A 19,412-nucleotide genomic window follows, 5' to 3' on the forward strand; every position below is an offset into this window, starting at 1 on the left:
CAAGGACAATGATTCTTCCAACATTTCACCTTTGAACACCAACCAACACAGAAAATTCTTCACCATTCTTCATAAGTATTAATGAAAAGGAAGATCTAAAAACACGATACATGGTTATGGCCAAGTCATCGCATAATTCAGTTTATAAACTCAAGAACAAGCTAAGAATAATATCACTGTAAGTATTCAGATCTCATGTACTTATTAAAACTTGATTGCCAGGCAATTCTTTTCAGTCTCAGGAAATAAACTTCTATGATGAGATCACAGAATGCTTCCAACTCCATTTAATAGTCTTATAATTCAGTAAGGAACAAGCATTTAATGAATTTGAACTAACAGGCTCAACCCAAAGGAACAGAATCACAGTGATTACTGTAATTTACCAGGAAATTCCCATGCGTACCTCCCAGAGAATCCCACCCATTTTTAATACATCATTATGACTACACAGCCACATGACAGGGTTACAATCTGCAAAGGAAAACTCATGCATTTGACAGCTCCTCTTGGGGCTACAGGTAAGACACACATGTTCAAGAGCTCTGGCAAGCCGAAACCTATCATGTTTTGGTTTTCAACTGCTGAAATGCCATTTTCAGTATTTCAAGCTCTGTATTTTTTCTTTCTTCAAGGTAAAACAGAGTGAAAAGCATCTAGGAGAACCAAGAGATGTTGCTGCAGGCCCCCCCTCTGCTACTGCCTACTGTTTAGTGCCATGATGCTGGCATTCCTCCGTTGTGATGCTCTCACCCCTAAGTGTTGTGCCCCCTCAGCACGTCCCATAGCTCTTGGCTTCAATTCATCCCTCTGCCAAACAAATATATATTTTCTTCTCCAGATAAATATTACGAAGACACCCGGCTGCCAGTATGCTGATCGAAGACGTAAGCAATTATATAAGAGCTATGTGACTAACGCTTGGTGGTGGCACAAGTTATTTCTGTCTTCATTCTAGTTTTTAAGGATGATCTTGTTACTGAAAGATGATAACATGTGCTAGTAATTTTTAAAGCAGGTATTTACATCGTACCCAGAATAAAAGCCAATTGTGAATGGGGGAGAGCGGGTGAGTCAGATATAATAATAGTTCTTGAAATATAAATCAATTTCAGGCTACGTTGGCTATCAGGAACTGCTGAAACTCTGAATTTAATCAGTGCTTTCAGATTCTTGTATACCCACTGTCAAAGCATCACCTTGCTTACAGGAACAGCACGTGACATTTTTACAGCTTATTATCTCAATGCAACACACAAACAATGCTGCACTAAGAACGACTTTTCCCATAGATTACTTTCCTCCCAGCTCTGCTAGCATTACCAAGCCTTTTGCAAACCATTCATTTTAAGTGCCTGGTTACACTGTTGATTATTTCAATTACATCAATAATGTTTCCTCTCTTCACTAAGTCAGCTAAGCTTCAAATGGAAACCACATTTATTTTTTATTCTATAGCTAACAGAGCAAGAGCAGTTTTATTCAATTAAAACAAACAACCCAGGAATGTGCTTTTGTGCTTGTTAAGCTGCCTTCATTCCTAGCCAAAACAGCTTGACACAAATCATAAGTTAAAACACATATATAACCATTGAAGGAGTAAGAATATTATCACATCTTTTTCTAACAGGAAAAAAAGAAGTTACATGAATGCCTAAATAAACACGAAGTTATCTCCTACTGTTTCCTGAGGAAAGTGGGAAGTGCCAAACTTTGTCAAAGCGGTTGCAATGACTAATCTGTGTATTACATAAACTAAAAGATAATTTCAATTGCCTGTTGCAGCTATGCATTTTATTCATTTTCTAGTTAAGCAAATTTTAATTATCTGATACGAAGCAAGCCCCAGTCTTTCAGGAAAGAACAACACAAAGCAACAGCAAGCATTTCTAGAAAGCCTTTAAATACCCTAATTGAATCCTAAAGCTTCAAATCATATTGCTTGAAACCTCGTTTCTATATTTAAACAGAAGTGGGAGAGAAAGGAAGAAGGAGGTGGGACTAGAAACACACTTCAATGAGTCTGAGTGCTGGCAACTGATACATCAGAGAATAAAACTTGTTTTCCTTTTCACTGTCTTTGTGAGAGCTAATGGTTATTAAAATTTATAAGAAATATGTGTATTTTATATGCACAAATGCATGCAAATGCAGTGGTTATTCTGTTTTGCTTTTTAACTATATACACTTGCAAACCACTAAGTATTAAAAAATAGGGCGATACAGAAGATGAAGGCAGAGACGTAGGGGAGCAGCAGGGCTGAGACTGCTGCTGGAAGGGCAGAAGCACCACGTGTCCCACCTAAGCCATCCATGTTGGCACTGAGAAAAGAAAACTAGGGCTCAGAGCAATACAGCATTCCAGATGAAGATGACATGATGGTCTTGTGGGGGTAAATCGATCACATCAAGTCCTTAAAGGAGAAGGGAGGATGAGACAGAGGCATTTGAGGACCCAAGTACGTAGCAGGAAGAGTTCAGCTGTCTGCTGAGCACGGTGCAAGTGCTTCCTGGAGAAAATGTCGGTTGCTGCATGGAGCACAGCTTCTGGGGTTCATTTATAAAAGCCAATTCAAAACCCATTCGCAAAGTCACAGTCAATTCTAATGGGAGTGGAAGGTGAGTGTGAAGTATAGGATGGAAAAGCATTAAATTTCCTTTAGAAGACCCCTCCTTATAGGGGTTTGGTTCACTTAAGCACTGAAGAACATGTGTAGCAGAGTTTGCCAGAGGTGTCCAATCATGACAATTAAAACTTTATTGCTGCTATTTACCCTTCAAAAGTTACCCCTTCCTTTGACTAGTCCAAGATTTGCTCATTAATTAAAATATTTCCACTCATCTTACATTCCTTCTTGGCACTCCAGTTGGAGATCACAGTTTCAGTAATTAACTGAATGGTTTACCCAGCAGCTAATTCTGCTATCAAGGCACAGGTTGTCGTGCAATTAAATTTTTACAAGGAGTATTACAACACAATTGAAAGCAGAAAGAAATACTGAGGTAAGATTGAGTTATGGCATCACATCCTGTGAGTAAAATGTTGCTACTTAAGCCCTGTATTTTACTTTGAGGGCTTTGGATCAACATGAGAGTCTTCACTCATGAAAGCTCCCTAAAAAATTATGAGGATTACTCACACAAATAAAGCTGCACACGATAGAAATCGTGTATTGGGAGTGGTTTTGATGTATTGGTCCCAAAACAGCACACTTGAGGCACTGTTTCAAAGAGGAAGTGAAAGAATAGCACTAAAAGCTGCCTTTCCCTTAGGCCCCAGAAATTCCCATTGATGATATACAAAACAAAGATGCCAGGGTGGGGGAACAGTCTCAATCTGAACCAACTCTTCAATTGTGCTGAAGTAATAAAAGCATCTCCAAGTAGTTGGGAGCAAAGAATCTCCTCAACCTTGAACTCAGAACAGCAAAGTGCATAACGGAACAGGTTACCAGCGTGCATCAGCAGCCAGATGCCCTGGAAGCCTGCTATCCTGAGCTCCTTTACTTGCTGTATATCATTAAATGTTGCAAGTTTCAGGGCTAGCCTACACCGTTAATGTCCGAGACTGAAGTAGTAGCATGACCAGTCTTAAGGCACTAAATTAGTTACATGGAAACAAAATATGATCACAGGCATCCTTTTACAGCAAGTAAATTTTACATGGGCATTATTTACAGCTCTACAATTGGAAACACTGGTGTTGATTTTTTTTTTTCTTCTCTCTCTCTCTCTCTCAAAATAGCCATAGCTCCCTGTCTTTTCTGCCCTCCTGATCACTGTGCCTCCCTGCCAGACTTTACAGCATCTGAAGAAGGGATTTTCTTTGAGTCAGGAATTTATTATAGTAACAATGAAAGGCTGCTACCCTGCATCAAATAACCAAATAACATCCTATGCAGAAAAAGGAAGTCAGAACTCACAAGGTGTGGACAGAGACAGTGTTAAAGACTGCAGGACAATCCCAGCTGCCTCCTAAGAAAGCTCTGAAGGCTTACACAGCTCAGATCCAATGAAGGCCTTTAGGACTCAAGCATGCCTTAGCCCTAGCAGGATCAGGAATTATTTGTGAAATGGAGGATAAAGAGGCCTGGAAAATGGGTTAAAAATGGAAGTTGACAAGGGAGGAATGCAGAAAAAAAAAAAAAACAACACACATCACCACAAAAGGCAATGGGATGTAGAGTTTGTAGGGAGAGAACAAGATTGGGAGTAGGAAAAGGACCTTGCTTGTCTGATATCACCATTCAAAAGCCAGCCTCCAAGTAGCTGAAGAAGGAAACCTAGCTGAAATTTGCCATGAGATAATAAGAGAAAAGAGAGGACCAAGAAGTCACAAGTGGGGACTGGGACAGACTGCAGAGAACATGGCAAATAGGCCCATAGTTAGATCTTGACTAGCAGCAATTTCTGGGAACTTTGCTGACCCAGTGAGAGCAGATGGAGACTGTAATTTGGATGCAATAAAACATGAGAATATGAGCAGGCTGGCAAGTCAACCTAGGTGCTGAACTTTGGCAAAAGGACAAGACTGGGAGCTGTAACAGAACCGCCCTCACCCCCTGGCCGGCTTCTCTGCTGTTCTGGTTATCTACCTCTTTCTATTGCCACTTCATTCTTTTGTAGATAAACTGGAATCAGGACTGCATGGACAAAAAGCATTCTCTATAGAAACTTAATCTCTGCAATTCGAAGAGATGAAAAGAAGTAAAGAATATAGGAAGAAGAGTTATACTGCCTAAGGGAGCACAGGCCTGGAGAACTGGGCAGTGTCTGAAGCAATTCTACACAGTTTCAAAGCAACCAACTTAATCTACATTTTTCAGAGTGAATTATATTCTGGTGACCCAAACAACATCCGGAGAGTTGATCTGCAGAACTGCTCAGTGCCCATACTTGTAAGGGAAGTTGCTAGAAGCTGTATGTCAGACACCAAGTAATACAACATAACACATATGTGACACTAAGCCATCCCCAAATCCTCGGCCTGTGCATCTCAGGTGATGTTTCTGCCCACGTTAAAGTTTTTTTCACTTCATATTTTTGTATCTTCCGCTGAACAAAACACAGTCAATGTCGTCCCTTTAGCGCTTTCACAGAGATATCAACCCACATTTGCTGCTGGAGCAAAAGCCACAGCAGAAAACCCTACAAGTTAATAAACCAGCAATAAGAGCAGGGTTCAAAAAGCATGCAGTGAAAGGCATGAACAGCCAGGGTAAACTGCAAGCAGACGCCCATTATTAAAGCTTCGTCCATCCTATGCACTGATGGAGCCAGAGACCCTGGGGAAAAAAGCAGCCTCTGATAATTTAATTAATGGTTATATCATAATGCACAGGAACAGGAGTAGGTGGCAGCACCACTCATCAATAGTCATAAAGGCTTGACTTTGTAACCTGAATAATGTTAGATTCTAAGTACCTGGCCTGCTGGAAGTATATTGAGTAACTATGCACATTTGGAATATCTTTCATGCTAAGACAGCTCTAAAACATACTGCATGATAAAATGTTACTGTAAATCATACTGGATCATAAACATGATCTACAAAAACAAACAAAATAAGCATGATGTAAATAGTTGTAGACAAAGTGTATTTTATCAGATGACAACAGAAATCAATCCATCATGCTGTTTGCATGTATTCCAATCTATTAGCTATTGGCGCAGCAGGAAAACAAAAACACATTCCATCTTCCAAATACTCCTTATCACGTGGACACCTTCAAGAACAGCTGTAATACTATCACAATCAAAAAAGGAATTTAGTTTAATCTCTACAGCATCACTTCTACTACCCTAGTGGGCATCTCCAATCATGCCCATGCCAGCATATTCGTGTTCAGTTTGTAGTAGCATAACAGAGATAACTGCTGACCCAGTCTAACCCAATCTACAGAAAACTAAAATTCCTCAGCAGCTCAGGCAGCACTCTAAGTTCACTGAAGAAAAACTAATCTGAACTTGTCCACAAAAAGGAGAAACAAACTAGAATAATACATCTGCCTCATAAGTATACAGTTTTAGCCCTAAAAGATCCTATAAAATTAGTAAGATGGGCTTCCAAGGTCATTGTATTTCATGATTTCACATCAAGCATGCTTAACTTTGCACGCAGTATTATTTCTTAACTGTCAGCCCAGCAAATTCAGCTGTGTGTCAAGTTGGGTTCCTCCTTTCCCACACGTCACCAACAGAACTAAAGTTTCTGCTGGGCAAATTATGCCTGGTCCTATTAAGCGACAGCTAACGTGTCAGCTGTGAGGAAAGACAACATCCTTAGAACTGATCATGAAGTACAAAAGAGTGGGAAACACACACATTCGCACCCACTCCCTGATCTCAGAAGCCCTAGGCAGGCACCGAGCAAGCTTTTGATTTTAAGAATGAAATAAACATTATGGCATGCAAATCAGAAGCTAGACATCTCCAAATCTTTCTGTTCCCAAAACGTCTATTCTCATTCTTTCACATATTTACTTCCTTCTTGTCCATTTCCCTCTCTCTGTTCACTACCAGCTGTGGGACAGCAGCACCCAAAAAGCAGGCAGATGTATAGATGTTAAGATGGGAAGGACTGTCTGGTGGGACAGCCTGGGTGAAGAATCTTGTATCCAACTGCACTATGGGCAAGGGAGGAAGCCTGAGGGATACCCACCCTGGATATTTGCTGTACCTACACGATCTCTGGATTCTTCCATTCTGAGGACTGATGCTGCCTCTGTGTCACCCACAGCCCAGCGTGGGTGCCAACCTGCAGTGGAACACATGTAGGAGGCTCAGCACGCAGGAGCATGTGACCGTATTTACTGTATTCAGGAATCATGAGGGATAAATGACATTTAGCAGCTATCCTTCCTTCTTTCTCCTTAAAGAAGGTAAACTCGAGAGTTTTCCTTTCCTCTTATCTTCCCTGCACTTCTGTGAAATGCCCAGAGTCGCTGCTGCCCTGTTCCTTTCCCATCTGGCTCCCCCCAGAGACTGAGACTGCTGCAGGGCGGCCAGATTTGCCCTGACGGTTTCACACTCCCCTTCCCCATCTGCCAATGGAGCTTGGGCAAAAATAACCCTCCTGGCCGCTCATCTGCTCCCCCTGCAGGCCCTCAGCAACTTCACCACACAGAGATTTGCTAAACCAAGCCATTTGTAATTAAAAAAATAAAATATTTACAGCAAACACAGATGGCTATTGCCATGTTAGTGTTAAACTGAGCTGAATCACTCAGATCAGCAGATGAAGGTAAAGATTACATGTAGTCTGGTAATGAGTCACAAGTGCCATCACTTTTATGGGGTTTTTTTTAGAGTAGAACTCCACTTTCATTATATATTCTTTCTGACATTTTAAGGGTAGAAAATCAAAAAAGTGAGCATGAAGAAAGTCCTTTAAAGAAGTATACAAATGCATAATCTGTAAAGACTAAGTGCACTACGTGTGAAATCAATCAATGCTTTCAGACACACAAAGCTTGTTTAACTTATAACCCTGCAAAATGCCAAAAAAGGAACATTATGAAACTGCTCATTTATTTCTTTTTTTTTTTTTTTTTTTCCCCCCAAAGATGACAGGCAGAATATTTTACTGGGAAGAGACTTGCCTGCTTTTTGGAGTTTGACAGGTTTAGGGTCAGCCTCAGTAAGCAGAGAAGCGAGCTCTGCAGTCTGGGACCTTCCAGCACAAGAGGACAGAACTGATGGAGGGAAATAAAAGCATCTTACACAACAGCAAGGTTTGCCAGGATCCAGCTGGCAAAATTCTCCATCTGTTTCTCAAGGCTCAATGCACAGGCAGTTTCACTTCCACACAGATGCTCCTGACCTCTAAACTGCCACAGACGTAGGTTGCTCCGAAAGTAGTGCCTCCTATTTATTTCCATGGAAACTACAACAGATCCAAGGAGCACAATGACACCACTTGATAGAGCAAATTCTTAGCTACAAAGCACTATTTTTCAACATCATCACCACCATCAGCTATGTATTTTCGCCAGCAGCAAACAAGAGCCTGCATGCCATGCTTATAAACGTCTGCACCAGCAGAGTTGACCCACTGTTGTCTGCTAAAACACATCACTTGCCACCTTTCTGCGCTCACATCTACTGTTGGGTCTCCATAGACATTCAGCTAGTGGCAGTGAATGTCAGTTGGTGCCATATTTTCCATACAGATGAATTCAGTAACACATCTTTGCTTCTTACAAGCTTCCACGTCAGATGCCTATTCGTCAGACTGCCTCTCTGCTGCCACCTTTCACATCACAACAAAACATAATGAGGTATTGGTGGGAAGATTCAACCCTTACTGCCACACCACCACCATGCACCTCTGACATCGTGGGCCAACGTAACAAAATGGGAGGCATTACTTTTGGAGCAGCACTCGTATTTCTAATTAATTGCTGCTGTTTCACCACAGGTAAGTTTCCACTGCTTTCTGACACTCTTAGCCAGCTCTGTCTCAATCAAATGAGCAGGAATCCATTTCTTTCAGTTTGGGATTTTACTTCCATTGCTTCCTAAACCTCAACTTGATGACTAATCAGTTGCAACTGAGCAGACCCAGTGGAAAAATAGAGAGCATGCAGAGGTGTCACTGAGGGTTTAATTAGGCTTCCAGATCCTTTATTACCCCTAACTTTGTTGCATAACTAAAGGAAAGACCTGCCAGAGCCTGATTCTCCATCTGCTTTACGAAAGGGTGATTTACCTGATTTTTTTACTTGAAAATCCAGCACATTCAGGAGAGGTTAACTCACAAATGTTACAAACCTCACTGTTATAGAACTGTGTTTTCAGAGGAGAGTCACACACTTAAGTAAACATGGCAAAACAAATGGTTTTGCAATACTTTTAGAAGAAAACGGATTTCCTAGGCAAATCTCTCAGGCCTGCATTAATTATACTTACAAACACAACAAGAAGCAGAAAGATTGGGATTTGGACATCGCTGGACATTTCTCTGCATTTCTATTTACTGTATCATTTGAGGTGATAAGAAAACTTAAGAAAAAAAAGGAATCTGAGTTCATGTGCAGGCTGTCAATACTGACAGAATAAGAGACTGTTTTCAGAATGATTATTGAGAGCTGCTTCTAAGAATATATGACATTGGCAATTGTTTTGCAATCCTTACCACAATTAGACAAGTAAATTACACTACTAACAGAGGGAAACAGGTAAATGCACCTGACTTTCATTTGCAATGATGGTAAATTGCTGCTAGATAAGATGAACAATTTGCAAATACTACCAAAGCCTCACATTTACATTAGAACCAGTTGAGGCAGAAGCTCTCCTGTCCTTTGGTTAGTATTTCCATCATCAGATGAACATTCTCCAAATGGAGAACGGAGCACATATTCTGAGAACAAAAAAAGCCTGGAAAGCAGTATGACTTTACAATACAAGAAATGTCACATTCACCTCTTTCAACCATCACGTTCTCAGCTCTGATCCAAGTTACACTGGAGCTAATTAAAAGATCCATATTATCTTCAGTAAGAGCAAGAACAGAGCTAAGTGAGACTGCTAGTTACCATAATGTTCTCGTGCTAATTGCATGTACAAGAAAATCTATACGACGCTGACTTGAAATGTTTTTAAACGTTTAGGAATCAAGTCAAAGCAAAAGGGCAAAAGCAGCAACAGAAACCAAGTCGATTAGCCCTGGAACTGTTGGAAAAGAAGGAAGGACCACCAGCTTCCTTGTTTCCTACCACACTGCATGTATTTCTGCAGAAAACACACTGAGCTTAGTGATCTGAGAAATGGGGAAATGAATGCCACACAACTTCCCTCAGTCACCACGTGCTGAAAGCCCCACAGATGCCAAAAAAGTGAAGCTCCACAGAATGCAACTAGAAAAAACAGCGGTGCAGCCATTACAAAGCAGATAGGGTCAGTGCTAAAGATACATCCAAACTGCAGCTTAGGGTGCCTAAAGCAATTACCTTGAAAAACAGCTAACAACAAGACAAGGCAACTTCTGCACAGTTCAAATTCAGAGTCTTGAACAGTAGCCAATAAGCTGAATTAAAACCAAGTTATCTTCCCCGACAGTTTAAGCCCAATTATCCAATTCAGGTTAATGAACCACAGATGGAGATTCATCAGAAGCTATCTCTCAGCAGAGATGTGTCGGCATCCTATGAACATCTTCATGGCAAGTACTGAGCCATTCTGGTAGATCCACACCCACTGCACTGCAAGAAAGAAATTCTGTGGGATCAGTCCTACCCAAAGAGCTGCAGGATCGCTTCCTGAGCTGTAAAACACAGCTGCTTCTTCAGAAGACTGTGACAAAGTTGCTGTAATAAGTGCACTTGCACCACAGAAAGCAGCTCTAACATGTGCTGTAAGCTTTGTTGCGCCTGCTGTTCTGTCAGTCTCTGCTGGTTCTCAACGTTTCAGAGTCAAAACTGCATTTCAACTACATAAAAAACACGTTGAGAGGAAAAAGCGGAGCTGAATAAAAAGATAAAAAGGAGGTGGGAAAAGAAACCCACATGCAACCAAACACAGGCATATGATTTTATTTCTACATAAAGCCCAAAGCAAAAGCATGCAAGATGCACTACCAGATTCAGTATTAAACTCTTAAATTGGTCCCTCACAAAATAAATCCAAAAAGGCTCAGAGTTTGGTTACGCTGTTGTTAGGTTTGCCTTATCTCCGGGTTTCCCCTTTTAATGAACTTCTCAGTACGCAGAAGTTTCTGTCTGTGAGGTTATTCCAAGCTCAGCATCTCACAAGATGAAAACCACCAGCCCAAAACCAGTAGCCCAGCCACATTCAGGGGCATTGCTCACTGTACGCCCCCAGAGCCCGGCAGAAATTAAGGCTGCGCAAAGTTAAGGGGCACCTCTCTTAGAAATACCGTTATTAAGAAACGAACACAACCGATCCCGCTACACAAGGCGACGCAACCGGGGCAGTTCGGCTGCCTCACGCCTCAGCACCCCGATGTGGGGCACCCCGACCCTCCACACCCTCCGAGCCCACGCGGAGCCCGCGGGGGCGACTTCCAAGCCCACCAGCACTACCCTGCAGCCCGGCTGCGGCGCTCCCCCACCTCCCCACACGACCCTCGCGGGCCGTGGCGAGGCGGGAAAGGCACTCACCCGCGCAGTGGCCGTAGGGGCGGCAGCAGCCCGCCGCGGGGTGCAGCGGGGGCGGCGCGGCGGCCGGCATGGCGCGGAGCTTCGGCTCGTCGTCTCGCCAGCCACACCGCGCCTCCCGGCTGCGAGGGCTGGGGAAGGGAGGAGAAGCGGCGGCGGGAGGCGGTGCCACGCAGCGGTCACACCGACGGTCACGCCCCTCTGCCTCCCTGAGGGCGGCCCGGCGGGCGGCTCTGCGTCGTTTGATTTGGGATGGGTGAAGAAGGCGAGCGCTAAACCGTGTAAACAAAGCGTGTATCGGATGAGCGGGTCTGTTATTGAGGTGAAGGAGGTGTAATTTTATAGCTGTGTGTACGTGTCTTCGCAGGGGAAAAAGCCAGGAGCTGAAAGGTCCTTTCATCTTGTAAAGAATAAGGAGAGTCAATGGCTGGAAGCTGAAGTCAGTCAAATTCAAATCACAGATATTATCAGTGAGAGTGAATAATCGCTGGCACAAATTACAGAATGAAGCTGTGTTTTCTTCCGCTCCTGAGATCTTCAACTAAAACAAGATCTCTGGAAAATACGCTTTATCCCAGTAGCAGTAATCAGACTTAGCACAGGGATAACTGGATAACATTTAGTGGGCATGTAGTAGGTCACATTAAAAAACTTAGTACTCCATCATCCTGGCCTCAAATTGCATAAGCAAGACAAAGCAGAACATGTGAAACATATCCTTTATGCTCCTGTTTTCTGAAAGATTTGTCCTGCTATCCATTTTAACTAATTTGCCTCCGATGATTTTACTTCCAAAGTACTTCATCAATGCAACCTGACACACATTTGTTTTAGTTTCCATTAGTATCTATCCTGAAATGTAGTTTACTGTACTTCTAAAGAATCGAGTGGGAAGACCTGGACAGAAAGCTCAAATACCCTCTCTGGCTCTTTGAGAAAGTGTGTACATTTTGCTAGACTGTCTGGTAAAGGAAACCACGTAAAACAAAGTCTTAGATAAAATCTATAACATAAGCTAGTCAAGAAGTAGACTGTCAAAACCTGCATCATGTTATGGTACCAAATCAGCATGTTGCTAACTAGAAGCTTAGCATAATTACACTTCTATTTAAAACCTGCCAGTTTGATTAAAATTTCAAGTTATTTCTTGTTCTATGCTTATTTTTTTATGTTTCTCTTGCCCCACAGTTTAAAGCTTGTTAAGCCTACAGTCATCATTTCTTTGCCTTGAGTACCAAAGTTACATTAAAGTCTTCAGGATTAGAACTGCTTGACGGAGTCTGGGCTCCAATAAAGTCAATGGGAGTTGGGTTCTGCTGCTGCTCATCTTTCCTTTGGATCTTTAAGCAATTTCTGCAGTTCTTGGCATCTTGGTGCCTTCTGGATGAAGCAACTGTGACGCTGTTGGCATATTACTGGGGCATATTACTGTCACCAGTATGTTTTAATAGTGATCACAATAGCAAAAGTATTTCCATAGTGGTAAAATAAAATATTTCATCTTTCCGAATCTATAAACAAAATACAGACAAAATATAAATTTAAATACACTCTAAGAGATGATTTCTCTTCCTCAACTTTCCTATGCTTTATTAAGAGCGTGACTATGTCCAAAAAAGCAGACCAAGAATACGTCACTGTCTTGAGAATTCAGGGACTGTAATCTATTCCTGGCTTTCTAAATGCTACCATCAAATTACTCCAGATTTGTAAGTGACCTTTTCCACCTGTAAAATGTTGGTAATTACAGCTATTAACGAGATCTGCTGTAGATGCAAAATCCTTAGAAGGATCTTAGTATCAAGATCTTCAATTAGAAGACCTACGTATCAATCCTAATTATCTGGTTTTACTCCCTACAGCTGGTTTCCAAACTAAGAATGCAACACTGAAGCACTCAAAAGTCAGCATTGCTTGGCGACATGCACGTTCTTATGGCAGAATAAAAAGAGGTAAAAAGAAACTTCTGAAGACATCTCATTCCTATGAGCTTCTGGAAAATCCTTACCTCTGTTCAATGCACAATGAAGCCTCTCTTCAATCCACTTTTCTACTAGCCAGTATCTCAGCCATCCCATCCCACTACTGGATCATTTGCAACTTCCTGTCTCTGTCTTCATAAGCATAAATGAGACCAAAAGATTTGTTTCTCACTGGTAGGCTTTTAATTTTTGAAAATACTTCATGTGTTTGTTCACAAACTGAACTTGCAGGCTAACGGCCCTATTTCCAGAAAGCTGTCAAATACATCTCTCTGTGTGTTCCACACCCAGGTCATACGCAGTCCCTAAACGTGGCAAGATGCAGAATAGAATAAAGTAATATATATTATTTATTATATATATTAGTATATATATATTTATGCAGATATAACCTCAGAAAAATATGGTCCAGCTCTTTTAGAAAGAAAACCTGCTTTGTCTTGACCTTGTCCTAAATTCAGTGACTTCTTTCTGTCTTAGAATTCACCTGCTCTTTCCCTGTCCTCTTCCTGTCCCCTGAGACCCAGGCTGTTGCTGGCACCTGTTCTGTTTCAAGGATTGTATTTAAATTCAAGGAGATCTGTAAAAGAAAAGATCCTGCTGATCCAGTGGAGGAATTATTCTCTCTAAATGTTCATGCTCTGGCATTGCATTTGCGTGTTTCTCATCATGCTCTTAGGAAAATTTAATTAAACTAAAACCCACTTATTTTTCTTTTCATAATGGATCCATTAAGTTGTACCCTAGATATGACAATTCTTTCTGATATCACAGCATACTACTTTGAGAATGTTAATTCACCCCTACACGTATCAAGTCTGGAAGAAGTAGCAAGAGCTGAGGGACAAATGAACTATGTATATTTTTTTGCCTCTGTTTTCTGTGTAAATTAAAAGGCATTGCAATTGCCACAGACAAAAAACAACAAAACAAACAACTAAAAACACCCACACACAACAACTTTAAGCTTAATTTCTTCTTCATTTTCAGTGTCTGATGAGAGTTGTTTTCCAAATGTCCAGACATCTGATCTAGAATATTGAACAAATCAGCATCAAAGTAGCAGTTTCATCATACATTTTCAGTAATGAAAATGTTAGCTTGTCATTTCTGTGAGGAAGTCATTTGTACACAATGGCTTTCCAGCTTGCTAACAGTCCTCGACGAGGCAAATTAAGCTCAACATCTTGAGACCCTGCACTACAACATAAGCTGCCCTTAGTCCATAAAGAAAAGTTTCCTTTTCAGATGAATCTCAGCACTGTGGCACAGGGGTATTCTAAACACACAAGAGCCAGTGGCTGCCTTGGGCATTTTAAGCTTTGTCCCATCGTGTGGCTCCAGCCAACACAGAACTTGAAAGGCAGGCATCTGTGACAGGCATCCTGACACAGCTGCTATTGGCAGAACTACAGAGATGATTTCATATTTGCAAAATGTCTGTATTTTAAGTAAGACAGCAGTTAATATGTCTGTCTTTAAAAAAAGAACCCGATGCATTTCATATAAAAATAAAGACAAAACACTTGACCTTTACAGAGGGCTGGAAATAAGACTAAAATATATCTTAACTGAGATCTCACTGAACCATGTTTCTATCTCCTGTTTTATGGCTTTAATATATGAAATATAAGGGGCAAAAGATGAAGGAATTAATATGGATGAAGGTGAGAGTGGCCAATGAAAGTCAGGTGCTGTTAGAACTCTGGAGGCAATTTTTTCAGGCATTCTCAAGAAGGAATAAAACGTCAGTAAGAAAGTGAAACAGGGAGGCATTATCTAAAGCGCAATAAAATCATGCCTAACTACATGGAACAGGATGGATTTTAGCCTCCATGCTCAACAATTATTTTAAAAAATCAGAGTTTACATCTATGCTATTCCATAGATGTACACCAAATGTAACGAAGAAAATAACTGCCAATAGAAACGGAGTCCTAGTACCTGAATGGAACCAAGAAAAGGTATCATTTGGCTAAAGCAATGACTTTACAGCCATTTACACAATAGCACTGAAAAAAACCACAAAATCAAGACATCCAAAACTTCATTCATGCACAGTAGACCAGACTCGAAGCAAAACCCCAACTTTAGCAACTTACCACTGTGCAACCAGGAATAATTGCAATTTACGTAAGCCTGTACTTCTTTTACAAAATCACACAGGATGGCCAGGGTTGGAAGGGACCTCAAGGATCATGAATCTCCAACCCCCTGCCACATGCAGGGCCACCAACCTCCCCATTTAATACCAGCCCAGGCTGCCCAGGGCCCCATCCAACCTGGCCTTGAACACCTCCAGGATGGGGCATCCACAGCCTCTCTGGGCAGCTGTTCCAGCACCTCACCACTCTCTATGTGAAGAACTTTCATAGTAAAGAACTTTTCAGAACTAACTTTTCGTTTAAAGCATGTATTCAGAAAAAAAAAGCACTCTAGTTTCACAAAGTAAGCTGTGTTATCTAACATACTGACTTGTTTCAGTTTCTAAGTCTAATATCAGCATCAATTGCGGATTATTAGAAGTTGCAGTGGAAGGAGTATTGATAATATTGCAATTTAGGCAATAGTTTGATGTGGTGGGGTGATTCTCAATAGATTGCTTTCAAAAGCAGTTGGTATGTTTTTGGAAGACAGACTTAGTGGTATCAAATCAGTAGAAACGTGACTGACTGACGTTCCCTGGCACCCTGAATTTGTGTAATTCCTGTGCTAAATGAAGAAATGCTGGATTATGAGTCTTGCCCTCTAAAAAGACTTGCAGGGTAGCATGATCCTCATTAAGGCACTTTTCAGAGGAGACATTTTGTATACTAATGATGTCCTTCACTTAAAGATCTCAAAGCTTATCAACATCAACTGAAATCTCATACAGTGAGGTAATACATATAAGATCTTCATTAGCAGGTGACCTGATCATAATTTGGAGGTAGAACAAAACAGTTACAATTCATGGACGTTATTTAGGTTAATCTGGAATGAATATTAGAATAGAGAAGACTGAGGCACGAAGAGCCCTGATGGGGGCCACACAGCAAGCCACAAGCAGATAGAGAACTCAAGCTGCCTGACTTTCTGTGCCTCAGTATTTATCATTACTGTTACAGATACTTGATCCTGGATGCCTTTTCTGAAAGTACTCTGGATTTTCAAAGGTACTTAGACACCTACATACACAGATATCTCCTTGTGAATTCTTAAGAAGCCAAATTCCCTGGTTGACAACATAGCTTTAAAAATATTCTCCCTTCCTTGCTCAGAAGTTGTGAACATTCTTCCTGCTATGAATATCTCTACTTGGTACATATCTGTTTACCTCATGCCCTCATATTAATTAAAGAGGAACCTTAACTTATAGGAGATATTGATTTTCGTTGCCACTAATGGCTCAGGCAGCAGAGAATTTAGCTGCAAACAGCATGAGATAATGTTTGTACTCATATATTTGTAAATTACACAATTTACAGCATTTGGAAGCAGCTAGTGTGTAGTTTTTAATCACGTCTGCATTCTTACTGTAGAAATGGAATACTATGAAGAAAATAGGAGACGGGAAAAACAGATCAGTAAACTCTAAGCGCTGGCATGACACACTGTTTCATCTCAAGGTCATTTAATCTAGCATGGATCAGCACTGATGAAGATGTCTGACTTCTGAGCACTGCCAGAGCTAAACAGCTGCTACTTACAGAGTCATCACTGATTTTGTAGGCACTTCTTCAGGATCCTTGATGGCAGTATATGTTCTTGATGGGAAATTCAACTCCTCACTTCCTTATCGACTGAAAAGGCTGAAACAGGAAATATTTCTTTCCAATAGTGGGTGGATTGGACTCAAAACACCCAGCCTCTGTTGCATCTCTGGGAAATGTGGCAACTGCCTGTTATCTACCTAGATGTATAAGAAAGGGATGCACCAACATATTGCTGTTTGTCTCCTGTGTAACACAGCTGTAGGTTCTTCCTGAAGTAATTCTTGCTCAAATCAACACATCTTTTAAAACAAGGACTTGTCTTGACTCACGTTTGGTGGGAAAAACAAGAATTTGAAAACTGGAGATTTGATCTGAATAATTTCCCAAATTATATGAAATGAGGGATGACATACGAGTACGATGAATACCTTTGCATCATCCTAAGAAACATCTTATTTCTTGTGCCTTCATAAAGAACGTTTGAAAAGTATCTTTTGAGAAAGGTCCGGTCTGATTAAGAATGCTTATGGTTCTTAGGAAATATGGATAAGTAATCCGTATTTTCCTCCTCACTCTTGAATACAGTCAGTGCACCTAAAATTCAGATAGCGAGTGAGGCACCATCACCGCTGCTTTCTGCTTGTTTGCGTCATGCCTTCTCTATTTCTTCTCCAGGACAGAACTGGTTGCTTCCTCGTGTTTTTTCAGTGCTGACTATAGAGGAGACTACAGAGGGTGGCCTTCTCAGCTTCTCCAAAAGAAGCACAAGTGATGCAAAAGGATCATAGAATCACAGAATCACGGAATGGTCAGAGTTGGAAGTGACCTCAAGGATCACGAATCTCCAACCCCCCCTGCCACATGCAGGGCCACCAACCTCCACATTTAATACTACACCAGGCTGCTCAGGGCCCCATCCAAATCTTAGGCAAACAAACTGATTCAGCAATTTGCCACCCCTTCCCAAGGAGAATTCATGAGATAAATCTATACAGGTGGTGATCTCCCAGACACAGACCTTAGGGAGAGTCCTCAGCAAGTACTTCAGGCTGGGAAAACCATGAGGGAAGACATTTTAAGACCAGCCAGCTCTTACTATATACCTATGAGAGCTGAAAATGGCCAGAACTCTGTACAGAACTTGTACAGACTCTAGACAAAGAGCCTGCAGCAAGTGGCAATCTGTTCTTTTGTAACCAGCAGGGAAGAGAGTTCAGAGCATGAAACATCCCTTTACTTGTACTGCCCTAATACCCCCAAAAGATTGTCATGCAGTCCTAATTATTCCATTCTTTTTCATCGTAGTACAATACTGAGAGGTGGTGATTTAAACTAGAGTATCTCTGTACATCAAATTATTATGAATGCATTGAGACCCACAGGATGTGGTGTGATGAGGATAGTGTGATGAGCTGGGACGAAAATTACACTTCAATTAATTATGGTTTGTCAGTTCTGATAGGAAAAAAGTAGAGTGTTAAACTACATGGAGTAAGAATGTTTTTAATGGCTTACAACCTACACACGGAGAAGTTAAGATATTTGTTTTTATGACTCATAACCTCTTTCATATCCATAGGAATTTACATTTAGCTATTTAGTTCAGAAGAATAGAGGAATAAAGATCATCTGCAATCCAAGTCAATAACAAAGAAAGAAAAGTTCTACAAGAAAGGAAAGCTTATTAAGAAAATAATGTGATGGGAAAGCAGTTGTATCTCTTTGACAAGGCCAGGAGACAAGACAAGCCTGTGCATGGTTAATGCATGGAGCGTTCATGTATTTGTGCTAATGTATGAACTTAACAGGACTGCTACTCTCAGGAGATGTCACAGCAGCGTGACATGATTGAAAAGCATGAGAGGTAGCTGAACTCTTGAAATAAACTTACATCTTCTTTCTTTTTCCTTTTTTTTTCTCTTCTCTCAACAGAAACTTTAACAACACTGCACAGAAGATAATGAGGGCAGCAGAGCCATATTCTAAGACACGGTGTATTTCAAGCACTTCACACAGCCTTCTACCTTTTAAGTATTTATGTTTCCTAAACTTTTGAGTTCTGTAAAGCCGTGCTCAAAATGCAGCACTTTCTGGGGTCCTGGTAGGGTGGCAGAGTCCACGGAAGAGATTCTGACGGAGAGGCAGAGACTGAGCTCTATTCCCAGCTCAGACACTGAGCTGCTTTGGAGTCTGGCACGAGTCACTTTGTGGTGCCTGTCTTTCCTCATCCACCCTTTGCCTAATTAGCAATTATGATATTTCGGGGGAAAGGGATAGGGGGGAACTGGAGAAAGGATTATCTCCTGCTGCACGTAGATACAAAAAATAGTATCTTCAGTCTCTACTTTCAGCTAGGACTTCTTGGCATTACTCAATTATAGATCAAAATATTGCATTACAAAGCATCCCTCAATATTTAGGGAAGATGTCTAAAATCAATCACCAGCTGCTGCTTTTCTACATGCTTAGGATGATTGGTATATCCAGATATTCCATATCTCTTGGAAGCTCTGGTTAGAAACAGCTATTTATTCTGGACTCTGATGGAAAGACATCAATTCACCAAGAGTTTTTCAAATCAGAAGAACCACTTCTGGCAGCACTTTAAACAAAAT

At 41.1% G+C, this 19,412-nt stretch overlaps 1 protein-coding gene across 4 annotated transcripts in view; it reads right to left on the reverse strand.

Moving 5' to 3' along the window:
• Window positions 1-19,412, reverse strand: part of DCLK3 (doublecortin like kinase 3) — a 46,160-nt gene that overhangs the window by 16,826 nt on the left and 9,922 nt on the right. For 2 of the 4 annotated variants that reach the window (XR_007378034.1, XM_048950403.1), the window contains exon 1: window positions 11,124-11,242. The exons of 1 other annotated variant lie outside the window; for it this stretch is intronic. Coding sequence is in view for 1 of the 3 variants with exons in the window: in XM_048950403.1 (XP_048806360.1) it covers window positions 11,124-11,193 (70 nt within the window). In the remaining 2 variants the exon portion in view is untranslated. Of the gene's footprint in view, window positions 1-9,953; window positions 10,261-11,123; window positions 11,243-19,412 lie in introns of those variants that run through there. One more of the 4 variants, XM_048950405.1, reaches the window with a different exon arrangement.

Source organism: Lagopus muta, chromosome 7 (genome assembly GCF_023343835.1).
Source record: "Lagopus muta isolate bLagMut1 chromosome 7, bLagMut1 primary, whole genome shotgun sequence".
NCBI lineage: Eukaryota > Metazoa > Chordata > Aves > Galliformes > Phasianidae > Lagopus > Lagopus muta.